The sequence below is a fragment of the Diadema antillarum genome, unplaced genomic scaffold (assembly GCF_040938485.1).
Source record: "Diadema antillarum isolate AM-2024a unplaced genomic scaffold, OU_Dant_1.0 scf00000151, whole genome shotgun sequence".
NCBI classification, from domain to species: domain Eukaryota; kingdom Metazoa; phylum Echinodermata; class Echinoidea; order Diadematoida; family Diadematidae; genus Diadema; species Diadema antillarum.
Window position 1 is genome coordinate 2,290,736 of NW_027271040.1, and position 14,106 is coordinate 2,304,841.

Consider the following 14,106-nt stretch of genomic DNA (forward strand, 5'->3'; position numbering starts at 1 on the left):
CCAGTTATGACGATCTGGGTATCAATGTCAGAATTTGGGCCTAAACTTGTTCAACCGTCTGCCCATTTTTTTTTTTTTTTGGATAGTTTTCTCCTATTTCGAGGTTGCTGAATCATGGAGCTTTTGAAATGTTCAAGATGGCCGCCAAAACGGTGGCCAAAATCTGAATTCCTATAGTACTTGCATTTCCATATACTAGTAGATGGTAAAAAAGAAATGACACAAAAATTAAGTTTTACTGAATTTCAAGGGTGTGAACCCGACTTTAGATGATGCAACTCTAATTGCATCTTGAGGATTCAGAGATATTCAAGATGGCCCCCGAAAGTTAAAATCTTTTTATATTTACTTTTAAATGATGAAAAGTAAAAAAGATTTTATGATTTTAACCTATTTCGAAGGTGCTGAATCCGAATATGGATATGGCAACGCTTGTATTCCTGCTTTGAGATGTCCAAAATGGCCGACAAAATTTCAGTTGTAATAAGTAGGGAAGCCTTTTTCCGTTTAAATTGTAAAAAAAAAAAACTAATAATGATAATAATTTGATGGGTTTACCCTATTTCGAGGTGCAGAAACCGAAATCTTGTTGATGCAACTCTTGTACCGAGGATTATATATATATATATATATATATATATATATATATAGATATATATATATATAAATATAAAAGAAGACCGCCAAAATTTAAATTCAAATTGAAGCATTTCCCTATAAATGGTGAATTATTCCATTCGAAATGATGGTATTACCCTTTTTTAATTAGAGGATGCTGAATCCCGAATCTACCTGATGCAACTCTTAAACATGGAGGGTTTTGAGATATTCAAGAATTTTGATATCCATTTTGGCGGCTATCTTGAATATCTTTAAAAAAGAATAATGATGCCAGGGTTGCATCAACCAAATTTGAATTCAGCACCCTCAATATCCTCGAAATAGGTTAAAACTATCCATTTATTTTCGATTCATTTACATTTTATAAAAACATACTTATACCAAAATTAAATTTTTGGTGGCCATTATGGATAACTCAAAAAGTCGAGGGATGCACGAATTGTTTCATCCATATTTGGATCCAGCACCCCTGAAATGGGTTATAACCATCTTTTTCCCCCATTTTTTTCACCATTAATAAGATAACATAATTATGGGAATTTCAAATTTGGCATCCAATTGAGTATCTCAAAATCCTCAAGAATACAAATGTTGCAATCATGTAGATTAGGATTCGCCACTATTTGAGTAAGGTAACACTTCACGCCCGTTTCCCAATTTATAAAATATACAGGAATTTCAATTTTGGCAGCCATTTTGGATGCCTCAAAATCCCGAGGGATGTGAGAGTTGTTTCATCCAGATTCGTATCCAGTACCTCCGAAATAGGTTATCAAGATCTTTTGTGTGTGTGTGTGTGTGTGTGTGTGTGTGTGTGTGTGTAAGATCATGAAGATCAAAATAAAGGAACTTACACAAAAATATGCAAAATATAAGCAAAAACTAAGAAAGCAGTATTACTTTAACTTCAGCAAGATTTGAATATGACTGAAAAAAAAAACAGTTGATGGAGACCCTCAGAGAGGAACATACAAGAATTAAGAAGAACTAAAATGAAATCTGAAAAATTACATAAAGTCAAGTATAGAGGTATTTTTGTTCGATCCAGAGCAAAATGGATTTAAGGAAGAGGACAATTATCGAAATATTCTTTGAAGTTAGAATCGCACAATGCTAAGAGAAAGAGATCAATGCTGTTTTGAAGAAATTCAAAGTTATTGTTGGTGAGAAAATGCATGCTAGAAGAGATTTATCTATTTATACAGCAATTTATACCATTCAGACCACCGATTGCCTAATTCTGATGAATATTTGCAGAAATTTAACTTCATTACATTGGAAAAAAAAATTCCCATTTAAGATTTAGCTTATCACCCTTTTCAAACAACAATATCAATATAGAATGTCTTTAGCTATCGGACAGTATACCATTTCTATTCCCTTTATTCAAGCTAGTCTTTAATATAAACCCAAAATGTCTCATAAAATTCACCACTTCATCACTGCCGGGGGATTTGTTATTGTCCATCGACATCAAAGCTTCAATGCATTCTTTTTCTGTAAGAATCCCCCAACAACTTGAATCTTTGCGTGCCACATTCATTGCTTGTCCACAGGGATGTCTGTTAAATTTGTGCACATTAAAAACGTTTGACTCATTGACAAAGAAATGATTAATAATTGGCGCCTAATATCTTTTTTAGATATTGATTACAAAATATCTACACGGCCATTTTGATCAAATGGGCTTTGTTTGCTTGTCTGTTTGTTCATTTTTCATCTGGGAAGCTTGATAGTCCATATTCAGCTATGCTAAGCTTGTCTTACATTGGAGTCCAGTTGGATGTGGGGCGGGGCACTTCACCGGGTTAACACTCTGCTCTTTGCGATGAATAAAGCGGGATCTTTTACGTACATGAGTTGTGACTCTCTTACACACGGGACCTCCATTTTATATTCTATCCGAAGGACAGATTGTTTTGCCTCTTGCTAGAGGAGACGGTATGATTACACACAACATTGCTCAGTCCAGACTGGGTCGCTTGGGTCTGAGGCAGACGCGCTACCGACTGAGCCAACTCACCACCTCATTGCCTAACAGAACTCAGATTGCATGGCTGTCTCAAATGTTTTAATCATCCTCGCCCCTGGGAAAAATGTTTTAAAATGGTAATTTTCGGCTTCAGAAAACTGCAACACCTCCAACATGTTTTGTGAGATATTGCTTTTCAAAAGATACATTGTATGTTTTCTTCATGCAAGAAACATGAAACTTCTCATTTTATGAAGTTTATTGATTCATTGGGCAGAAATGCGACAAATGGATTTGTTGCAGGTAAGGGATATTAGTGACGAATTTTTATGGCTCAACATTAATATCAAATTTGGAAAAGAAATGCTTTATTAGTAATACTGCAATAAAAATAGCGTATGATGTAATTGTAAACAGATTTTTGGGTTGATAAAACCCAAGTTGATAATATAGTTTGCAGTCTGATAACTTGTTGTTAATTGTTTTTGTTTTTCAGCGTCAGAAACTTATACTTTTTTCTTGGTTGCATAAAATAAGTAATCATAAAAATGAGAATGAAATGAACAGTTAAAAGATAATTGAAGTGTCAAAAAGTATGTCATTGCTGGGGCGTCACCAGCCTTTTTACAAGAGGGGTGCGTTTTGACATTTAATATAAAGATTTTTTTTTTTTGACAGACATTCGGAATTTAGGAAGCTTTCAATCCCCACACTTTTTAGTGTTTTTTAAGGGAAATCAAGCGGGGAAAGGGCACCGGCGTAGCTAGGATTTCATCTTATTTTTTGGGTGTTAGTATGCGAGGAAGCGAAGCGACCGAGCCCGAGCAAGCGGAGCGAGCGAGGGGGGGTTGTGGGAGGGTGTGTCCCCCTCCAACGGTGAGAACTTTTTGCATTTTGATGTTGTAAATGGCGCAATTTTATGCATGTTTTTGCTCGTTTTATCGACTTGAAACAGTCCCACTCGTTTAAGGTAGCAGTATATTTTGATGTAGATTTATATTATTGAACAATTTGTCTGTAAAATAGTATCATCCAAATAGACTTACCTGTTTTAATATTTTACCTGAATATCATGAACGCGACCAAGCAGGAGCAAGCGGAGTGAGCGAGGGGGAGGGTACACCCCCTCCCATATGTGAGAACTTTTTTTTGCATTTTGACGTTGTAAATGGTGCAATTTTGAGCATGTTTTTGCTTGCTTTATCGACATGAAACAGTCCCACTCGTTCAAGTTAGCAGTATATTTTGATGTGTCTATAAAGTAGTATCATCCAATAAAACTTCCTGTTTTAATATTTTTACTTGAATATCATGAACGCGACCAAGCAGGAGCGAGCGGAGTGAGCGAGGGGGAGGGGGTGTCCCCCTCCCATGGTGAAAACCTTTTGCATTTTGATGTTGTAAATGGTGCAATTTGATGCAGGTTTTTGCGTGTTTTATCGACTTGAAGCAGTCCCACTTGTTTAAGGAGCAGAATATTTTGATGTAGATTATTATTGAACAATTTTTCTATAAAATAGTATCATTAAATAAACTTCCGGTTTTAATATTTACATTGAATATCATGAACGCGACCAAGCAAGAGCGAGCGGAGTGAGTGAGGGGGAGGGTGTGGGAGGGGGTGGGAGGGGGTGTCCCCCTCCCATGGTGAGAACCTTTTGCATTTTGATGTTGTAAATGGTGCAATTTGATGCAGGTTTTTGTGTGCTTTGTCGACTTGAAACAGTCCCACTTGCGATACTTTTGGTGCATTACTTGAATTTCCAGCCCCCTCCCAAAAATAATAATTTAAACAAAAAGGTTTGTTTTTTTTTTTCATTGAGGTGTTAATGGCTCTTATTCCGAGTGCGCATCATCTCTGTGTATGTACAAAGTATAGTGAGTTTCGGGTAGAGTTTAGGGGGAGGATGTGGGAGGGGGATACCCTCGCTCGACGGAGCTTTTAAGTTTTAGAACTGAAATAAAGCGATCTAAAGCACACTTTTTGTGGAAAATTCGGAAATTGTCATTTCCCATAGTGTACTAATTCTATAGAAGGAACAAGGCAATGGGAGGGTGGCAAGATACCTCTCCCATATTCGATTATAATTTTTTCGCCTTCTAAATCCCCGGACAAAATCTTAGGGGAGGGGGGGGGGGGGCTACCCCATCGCCCCCTTTTTGCAATGCCAGTGGGAAAGGGTTAATTGAAAGGAGCTAATATCCCTTCCCCCACGACGGAACTTTTGAATTTTTATAAAGTTAAGTGGCAGATCTGGTGCACACTTTCGATGAAACATTTGTATAAATCTGTCAATCTATAGGTGTATTAAGTCCATGGAAAATAGACCGAACGGGGGAGGGTGTGGGAAGGGGTATCCCCCTCCCACACGAGAGAGACTTTGCATTTTTAGAATTGAAATTCAGCAACCTGCCACCTGGTGCACACTTTGGATGAAATAATTAGACAGATTTCTATCAAAAAAAGCAAGAAAATCTTTTCATCTCGGGAATTATAATTATGTGGGGTGGGCAATTAATGGTGCGCTTGCCCCTCCAATATTATAGGGGCAACGTTTTTTCTGTCAAAAAGCAAGAAAAATCTTCTCATCTTGGGAATTATTAATCATGGGGTAGGGGCAAAATTATAATATGCTTACCCCTCAAGTGTTTTTATGGGGGCAACTTCTTTTTTTTTCTGTCAAACAGCAAGAAAATCTTCTCGTCTCTGGAATCATGGGAGGGGGTGGGCAAAATGATATACTTGCCCCTCCATTTTTTTTTTAGATGAGGCTAAGGCTCGCACTTGGGCTTGCATTATCAATATGGATTGGTCAGAAGTAACGTGCTGTACATAGACCCTACATAAATAGTACACGTACATGCAAACGTGTACGTGCTCCGTACCGTAGGGATGTACAGTACGGTCGATAAATAGTAAACACTGTAGAATAGTAGTAGATATGTATATAATCAGTGCTGCCAGAACCCAGGGTGCGAATTGTTTTTGCCCACGAATTATTTGTGCAAACTGAAAAAATAAAACAATAAAAAGCAAGAATATTTAGCGTCCGGCGTTGAAGTCGCTCGCAGACTGAAGTGGTGATTTGTTTTTTTTTTTTTTTTTTTTGGTCTGAAGGGGAGTGCGTTCGCACCCAACGCACCCCCCCCCCCCCCCCCGTGACGCCCTGTTATTCTCGGAAAAAAGCTAAAATGTACTGTACTATTGTAACATATATGAAAGTGTCAGAACCAAATATGTCAACGTGAACTCGATCTGCTGTATATTTTGATTGGATGTCAATATTTGATTCTAAATTGTCGAAATTGAAATTCAGTATGATAAAACAGTTTGATTTCAAAATAATAGATAATATTTTACCTTTCAAAGATAATCTACTGAAAAAGAGAATAACAACAAATGCACAGTGTAAATTTTGAAATAAAAATGCACCTTTAGTGCATTAATCATTGTACTGTCCGAAAATCAGACATAATTCTATCTAAGAAAGGATTATTGTCTTTAGTTAGTTGTTCAAGATAAAACTATTATTGTAGATGAGAAAATTATAGTAATCGAGTATGGAATTTGTAAGGACTATGTTCTTATGAATTCAATAGTCAATTTTATTGAATATGCAATACATGGAAAATACAGAAATCAGCGTATTCCTGCATCATTTATTGTAAATGAAATCAAATAAGTTTCTGTTTTATTGTAAAGATATTGCCAAAAGGAGGTATTCGAGCAATAGATGATAAAAGCCGTTACACACAAAAGTTTCATTTGAAGTAAATTGAACTATACAATTGCAATGATTATGTGGTTGTGTTGGCTTCTGCATGACTACGAATAATTGATTTTAAATGAAGACCCTCAGATTGAGGACAAAAAAAACCTTCTATTTCCTTTTCAAACTTTTCACCATTTATAGGGAAATATAATCATGGGAATTTCAATTTTGGCAGCCAACTTGAATATCTCACAATCCTCAAAAATGCAAAAGTTACATCATCAGATTTGGATTCTCCACCCTTTGGATAAGGTCAAACTTCATCTCATATACAACATAATACAAGAATTTCAGATATTGGCGGCCAGTTTGGCGGCCATTTTGAATATCTCAAAACCCTGATGCAAGAATGATTGCATCGTCCAATTGAAATGGGGTAAAATCAGGCGGACAGTAAAACAATGTTTAGCCTCTGTCACCCAGACTATGTGGGAAGATATTGATTAGGTCACTGCGTCGTAGTGGATTGGGTATAGAGAATGTTAGGGATCCTGGATTTGAGCCTGCTCAGCGTGCACGTCGACAACATGTTGTACACAGTACAGTGTATTCCTACAGTAATAAACAAGAAAATAAAACTGAGTTTGTTGCCTATACCTATTAATTTGAAATAGGTATGCAGTCTGGAAGGGGAGTGAGACGAGATTTTCTGATATCTTTTGACCGAGCAAAAAATAATAAAAGGCATGCATTCAGACCGTTAAGTCGATTTGCTCCGGTTCTTGGTAAGCCTGTATCAAAGTCATAAGGGGTGGAGTTCCATTGCTAAGAGAGAAAGATGTTGGCACTGGATGCAGGCCTACCTAATTTGTATGAGAAAAAAGAAAATAAAAGCAACACAACAACACCCACACTTTCAACCAACTTCAAACGTAAATTACTAACCGTCGGTGATTAGGAAGAGGAATCTTTTGTTCGTCAACGATGCAGGTTGAGATTCTAAGCCGATTGATACCTGCGTCCTAATCGTCTCAAGGGCATCAAAAATACTGGTTCCTGAACCTGAAACAAATAATTCAACAAACGCTATAATTCTGATCTCCAATTAAAAGTTTCCATCAGAAACGATAATAGCATTTGAAGACCTGAATATAAGAACGACCCAAGTCCAATTTTTGGCCAAATTCAGTTTGACATGGGAAATTGTAGCTTATGCATGGACTCATCTTGTGTATAAATGATGAATCCTAATTACCCCCGGAAGTGCCTGAAATGAATGAGTTAAATCTTATATTAATGTAAGAATGAAGGACTTGGGTCATTCTTACATTCATATAATAGCGCCCTCTCTCATCCTTCTCTCATCTCTATAGCAGAATATCATGTGTATGAATCAAAGAACGACCCAAGTCTATATGAATCAAAGAACGACCCAAGTCCACCACACAAAATGGCCTCTCCACAATTAATGTAAATGTTAATTGTCATAATAATATATGTTCTAATCTGTATATACAATGTTGCCTTCCCATCACAGTTAAATAGAATATTATTGGACAAATAAAAAAAGATATGAAGTTTTTTTTAGTTTACTCGAAATGGTCTTCCATGGACTTGGGTCGTTCTTATATTCATATACTCATTTCGATCACAAATTCAAAATCAACACTGTGGGCGTTGTGGCATAGTAGATATGACTCCGACTCCCAATTTGAGGACCCGAGTTCGATTCCCTTTCGAGGACAAGACCGTTCGTATAGGTACCTGGCAACGCTGGGGTAATGATAATAGCAGGGCCCTCTGGGAGAGCAGTGACACCACTGAAGAGGCTACCCTCGATAAACAAGAAATTGCTATTATTGTTATTATTGTTATTATTATTATTGTTATTATTATTATTATTATTATTATTATCATTATTATCATTATCATTATTATTATTACTTTTATGACACATGTTTTACTATTTTTTTCCAATTGTTGCTGTTTTAACACTGGACCTGATTCAGCGAATGTTTTCACAATCTTTTTGTTATTTTGGCTGTTTTAAACATTGGAACTGATCGGACCTGGATTACTAATAAGTATCTCATTCATCTTGAGATCTCATTTGGATCATCTACATCGCAACAATACCCCAAAATGATTGATATAATAAAAGAAAAACTTCAAAAAAAAAAATAGACCTGAACACAGTGACTTTACTAAATTCAGTGACCTCACGCTAGTCAGAAACTGTGCTATTGGACGTCAGCACATAGCATAGTTTCATGCTTTCAATACTCGTCCTTTAATACGGTAGCTGTTTCGTGGATAACCCTTGTGGATGGTGAGATTTTCCTGGACATCCAATTTGTCATTTTTGCCTTAAACTCTTCCGAAAGTATCATGTAACGATGAAACCTCAACATGGTATCGAAGTACAAGAACGTTTTTTTTTTCCACAGCATCACTGGCTACATTCGTTGTGTGTGTGTGTGTGTGTGTGTGTGTGTGTGTGTGTGTGTGTGTGTGTGTTTTAAACCGCTATCAGTTATCAGCGACTGCAGGAATCAAGATTTAATGTGTATCTGCATAGTATAAACATCATATCAGGGCTGAGCATGCAGGAAGACGCCCATCTGATTAAAATCAAGCTGACCTATTCTATCATGTTTGTACGTGATATCATCAATGAGACGTTTCACTCGATCCGTCGTACGGCCGCTCTGAAGTCCAAAGGCAATATCCGATTGGCTCGCGTACCTCAACGCACCTATGCGGGCTCCCCCTAGCGATCCATTTTGAGATATCTGTGAGTTATCAAGCAGAGAAAGAATTATATAGGGAAATTGACGCATGAGATCCTGCAGACAACGTGGAGGAATCAATTAATTAACATTGTTTTTAGCAGCACATCACTCACATTAGCTGCTGCATTTCACATTCTCTGCATGCTGAATCCTCAAAAGACATGATGGTTGGTCATTTACTATGTTATATAAACACACATTATATCATTTTATCTTTTCTTCTTTTCTTCTCTCTGTCGATATATATATATATATATATATATACAGCAAAAAAAGAAAGTGAACACTTTTTCAAGTTTATATTTCTCATAGAATATTTGGCTAAAAGTTAATGTATTATATACCATATTGAAGGTAGTTTAATTGGTTATCAGTCTAGTAGGTCAATATAAAGGGAAACTTTTAGCATGAGTGAACACCTTTGTTTTTCTCTTCAAAGGCACAAAAGCAAAAAATGAAAAAATGAACAAGTTGTCATTCATCTGCAAGTGCTCTTCCATACTACAATAATAACAAAAGACAAATCTAACACAATTAGATACATTAATTAAGTTGCAAAAATAAACCTTTGCTCATTATGATATCTTTGAAGCCCAAAATATCAACAAAGGCCAAAAATAAAGGAGAAAAAATGAAGAATCTTTGGTCAAACCCAAATTCAAATGAAATAAGAGAAGAAGCAATATTAACAAAAATGGTAGAAATTTGAATTTGTTTTCAAACGAGGACAATTTTAGATGATATTTGGTCTTAAATTTATCTCATGAATCCTTAAATTACTATATAAAATGAGTAAAAAAAGAAATTCTGTTCATTTAATCATCTTTATGCCATTTATCCCTATGTCGTTTGAAGTTCAAAGTGACAGAAAATTCTGACTATCCACTTTTAGTTTCCCATTTTCTTTTTGTTTGATGTTATAAAGAGATAAAGAGAACAAACTTTTGTTTTTGCTATTTCAGTCATGTCTCTCATTGTGATAAACTGGTTTTGTGTTGTCATTGTTATCTTGAAGGGCATTGCCAAATGAAAGACAACTTGTCAAATTTTGCAATTTTTACTTTTGTGCCTTGGCAGGCAAGAATGAATGTCTTCACTTATGCGTAAAGTTCCCTTTTAAATTAACCTACAAACATGATAGCCAATTAAATTACCTTTAATATGGTATATAATACATTGATTTTCATCGAAATCTTCTATGAAAAATATGACCTCGAAAAAGTGTTTACCTTCTTTTTTTTGTTGAATGTATATGCGTGTGTGTGTGTGTGTGTGTATGTGTATGCATTATACTTTTTTATTGCTAGTCTAATCTTTAATTCAATTTATTTTGATTAAATCTTTATCTATACATTATACTTTATATTAATATTGATACGATTATCATAATTTATACAAAAGCGTTTTCGTGACTTTTAAACAATTGTGTATTCAGGAAGCGGAAGATATGAATTTGTAGATCCTAGTGTTAGAACAGCAAGTCAGTGACCATGGTCATGATGGTGACAACCTAACCATGGTGACAATGTATGTACACAATGTGATGATAAAAGAGCAGATGCAACATTAGCAGAGAATTACATATAGTGAATGAAGTTCAGTGGAATGACAGGTCATAATATAAGTAATTATATGATGATTAAAGTCTCTAGAAAGGCCAGCTTTTTCAAGTCCATTTTTGATTCTGTGTCACGCAGCCCAATAAAGCCCAGCTGCAGTAGAAGCAGCAACAAACAAACATACATACAAAAAAACAGCAACAAACAAATGAAAACAAAATAAAGCAAAAAAGGCAAAAACAAAAAAACAAACAAAAAACCCAGCAAACAACATAGAATACCTTTGAAACTAGACTCTTCGCAAATCGTTTGGCAAGTTTGAAGTTTTCATCCCCGATGCTCCCCGACGAGTCGAAGGCGAACCAGATGTCGATGCCCCGGCGGATGTTAAGGTCAATGCTACGTCGACGTCTGCTCCCAGCCCTGTTAGTGTCGTTGTTCGATGCCCATGAGCTACTTTCAACGGCGATCTCGTCGAAAATTTCTCCCAAACCCTGGTTGACGATGGGTGCTGGATCGAACTCGTGCCGTTCTGTAACAGATTTGAGTATATGTGAAAGAGAAACGTGCTTCAAAAGCATAAAAGGAAACCAAAACCTAAATATGAATGTTCTAATTCATGAAATTCTTTCATCGAGATGTTTCCATTGCAACTGATTGACAAATTGCCCTTATATGTCGATGTAGGGTAATTTGTCAATCAGTTGCAACTAAATATGAATGTTTAGTGAGTAAAAGCATCAATATTAGGAAGATACATCAATGAAAAATTTTAGGAAAATCTGACAATCTGTTCAAAAATTATATTCGAAGTTTTGGCACTGTCTCTGCTGGGTAACGAAATACCTTATGAAGTTATTACGGACGATAACATAAAGAAAAAAAATCTTAGAACAGTGTAGAAGGTAAATTCCACAAAGTTACATTTCAGGAAATCCTTACTCTCCATCAACGTGTTACTGACATAAACTATTGTTAACATAACAAAGTGAAATATATCTAGAATTTTCTGTATATCTAACGAATTTATAACTTGAATCGATTGATTTTTCTCACCCTTTAACGGATAAATTCTCTATTCATATTGGTGCTTTCACTCAATCCACATTATCTGGGGTTTTACTTTCCTTTATTCTATGTTAAAGAGGAAATCCACCCCAAAATAAATAAAACTTTAAAAGAAAAAGAAAAACATTGCCCAAAAAACAATGATAAAATGACCCCAATCGGATGAGAAATAACGAAGATATGACATTGTGAAATTTCACTTTTTTTCCGAAAAAAAATTCTTGACCAGTCCTAATATTCAAATCAGCAAGTTTACGATGTCATACTCTCACAATCTCTTATTCATGTTATTTACAGAAATGACAAAATCTCAAATTTCAGCTGCATAAATACAAAATTTGTCTTACAACCACCCAAAATAAAAAAGAACCAACATAAACTCTGATATAACTTGGTATGGATATATGCTTTATCGCATAGCTGAAAATAAAGATTTTATCAAATTTCTTGTGGAAGATACATGAAAAATTGTGAGGATAATGACATCAGCTCACTCATTTGAATATTCATAAGGACTGGTCAAGAAATATTTTCCGAAAAAAAGTGAAATTTCAAAATGTCACATCTTCCTTACTTCTCATATGAATTCTGTCATTCTTGTACCTTTCTGTAGTAATTATTTTTTTTCTTTTAAAGCTTTTTATTTTTAATTGTCTCGTCTCTTTACTTCTATTTCTGTTTCCCCCGTCCCTCCCCTTTTCCCCTTCGTTTATCCCGCACACTTGTAGTTAAGTTCTTCGCCTATTTTTTTTTCTCCCTGTGAGGTGGCCACATAGTACAAGCACAGTCTTTTGAGTGGGTACCTCCCCCTTTTTCGCAGAATGTATAAATATGTTTTTCGAAAAATGCCTTACTTTGTAATGACTACTGACAAATGTTATTCTTTGCTATCTATATATTATTCCTACAAATGCATGTCGAATTTATACTTTCCATACATTCTGTTGAAAGAAGTGAAAATAAAACCTTTGAATTGAATTGAATAAAAGTTCATTTGCTTTTGAGGTGGATTTCTTCTTAAATAATCTTGCGTTCATGTCAAATGAGCGTAAAACTCGGCACGATCTCTATGCCAGTCATGGAAAGTGACTACAGTATTTAGAGATGTCTCTCATTCGAATGGCTGCCATGAGCAGACAGCATTGAGGTCGTCCCCACCAAATTTTCTTAGCCTTTGAAGGGGCAATCCAGTCCAAATGTAAGTTAATCTAATAAAAATTTGACTGAAATCGGATGAAACATTATGAAGTTATGACATTTTGAAGTTTTGTTAATTTAATACCCAAACATCTCGGCATTTCTCCGGTCCATTCTTCATTTCTATTACAGAATCTTTGCTTGGACCCGACCATTTCGTAGCGAGGTTCGTTGTTTTCGTTCACAAGATTGTCGCACCGGAAGTACACCGTCTCGCCGATCCTGAACTGAGGTTCTACTTCCTCTCCTCCACTCAGAGAGTACATTGACCCGCGGATTGGGTTACCGAGCGCTCTGCATTCGTAATCTGAAAAAAAAAGCACAATGAGCAATCAATCAAACAAACTAGAAAATGACTTTCAGCACGTTTAGATATATGTACAGAGACTCCAAGCCCAAGCACCTTCTGATCTTGAGATTCTCCCGCCCGAAACCCCTAGCAAACGGGAGACTCCAAGTTGATGTGTGCGAAGCGCGAAGTTCCTAGGATTCTAGATGTTCTCGGGTGCTATCTAAGGCTTATTTTTTCAACATACGATAGCAATAAGTAAGAAATCCTTTCCACCGGGAGACACAGAGCCAGGGCGGGAGAAATCAAATCTCCAGCGGGAGAACGGGAGATTTTGCAAAAAAAAAAAAAAAAAAAAAAAAAAAAAAAAAAAATCGGCGGGAAATCTCCCGTCGAAAACGGGAGAGTTGGAGTCACTGTATGTATATAATTTACATGTACTTGGTGCAGGTACAATAAACACACGACATCAATGTTCCATAAAATAGGTAGCTTTTTACAATAGCAAATATACATACCAAATCGTGTGTAGGAACATTCTAGTGCTTTTGACAGTTTTCTAAATACAAAAGGAATGTAACATTCACGAGAGTTTTCTTTTTTACCTCCTTCTGAATCCCCCATCATACCACTCACACTTTTTATTGTAGGCCGTTTGTATTATAATTTGTGTTTGCTTGTGTGGGAGAGTTTACATTCTGTTTTCGCATTTATTACGGTATTGGAAATGAATTAACACAAATTTGAAAGGGACAATAGAATTCATCAACACTGTTTGTATCACAATTTAACAATCGTCTTCTCGTCCTGTCAAATCTGGTAAAGATGAGGATCATTTTAAATCAAATAGACATTCGTAAAAAAAAAGGCTTCATCTTGAAGGGATCGTAGTTTA

At 35.9% G+C, this 14,106-nt stretch overlaps 1 protein-coding gene across 2 annotated transcripts in view; it reads right to left on the reverse strand.

Annotated features, from left to right (window-relative positions):
• The window catches only part of LOC139721915 (complement factor B-like), a 143,012-nt gene extending 129,788 nt beyond the window's left edge, over positions 1-13,224 (reverse strand). For both annotated transcript variants that reach the window (XM_071633239.1, XM_071633240.1), the window contains exons 1-4: positions 13,008-13,224; positions 10,939-11,189; positions 8,948-9,098; positions 7,252-7,368 (exon numbers count right to left, since the gene is read on the reverse strand). In XM_071633239.1, the coding sequence (XP_071489340.1) occupies positions 7,252-7,368; positions 8,948-9,098; positions 10,939-11,189; positions 13,008-13,188 (700 nt within the window). In that variant the 5' untranslated portion in view covers positions 13,189-13,224. The remainder of the gene's footprint in view (positions 1-7,251; positions 7,369-8,947; positions 9,099-10,938; positions 11,190-13,007) is intronic.
• Between the last annotated feature and the right edge of the window lie 882 nt (positions 13,225-14,106).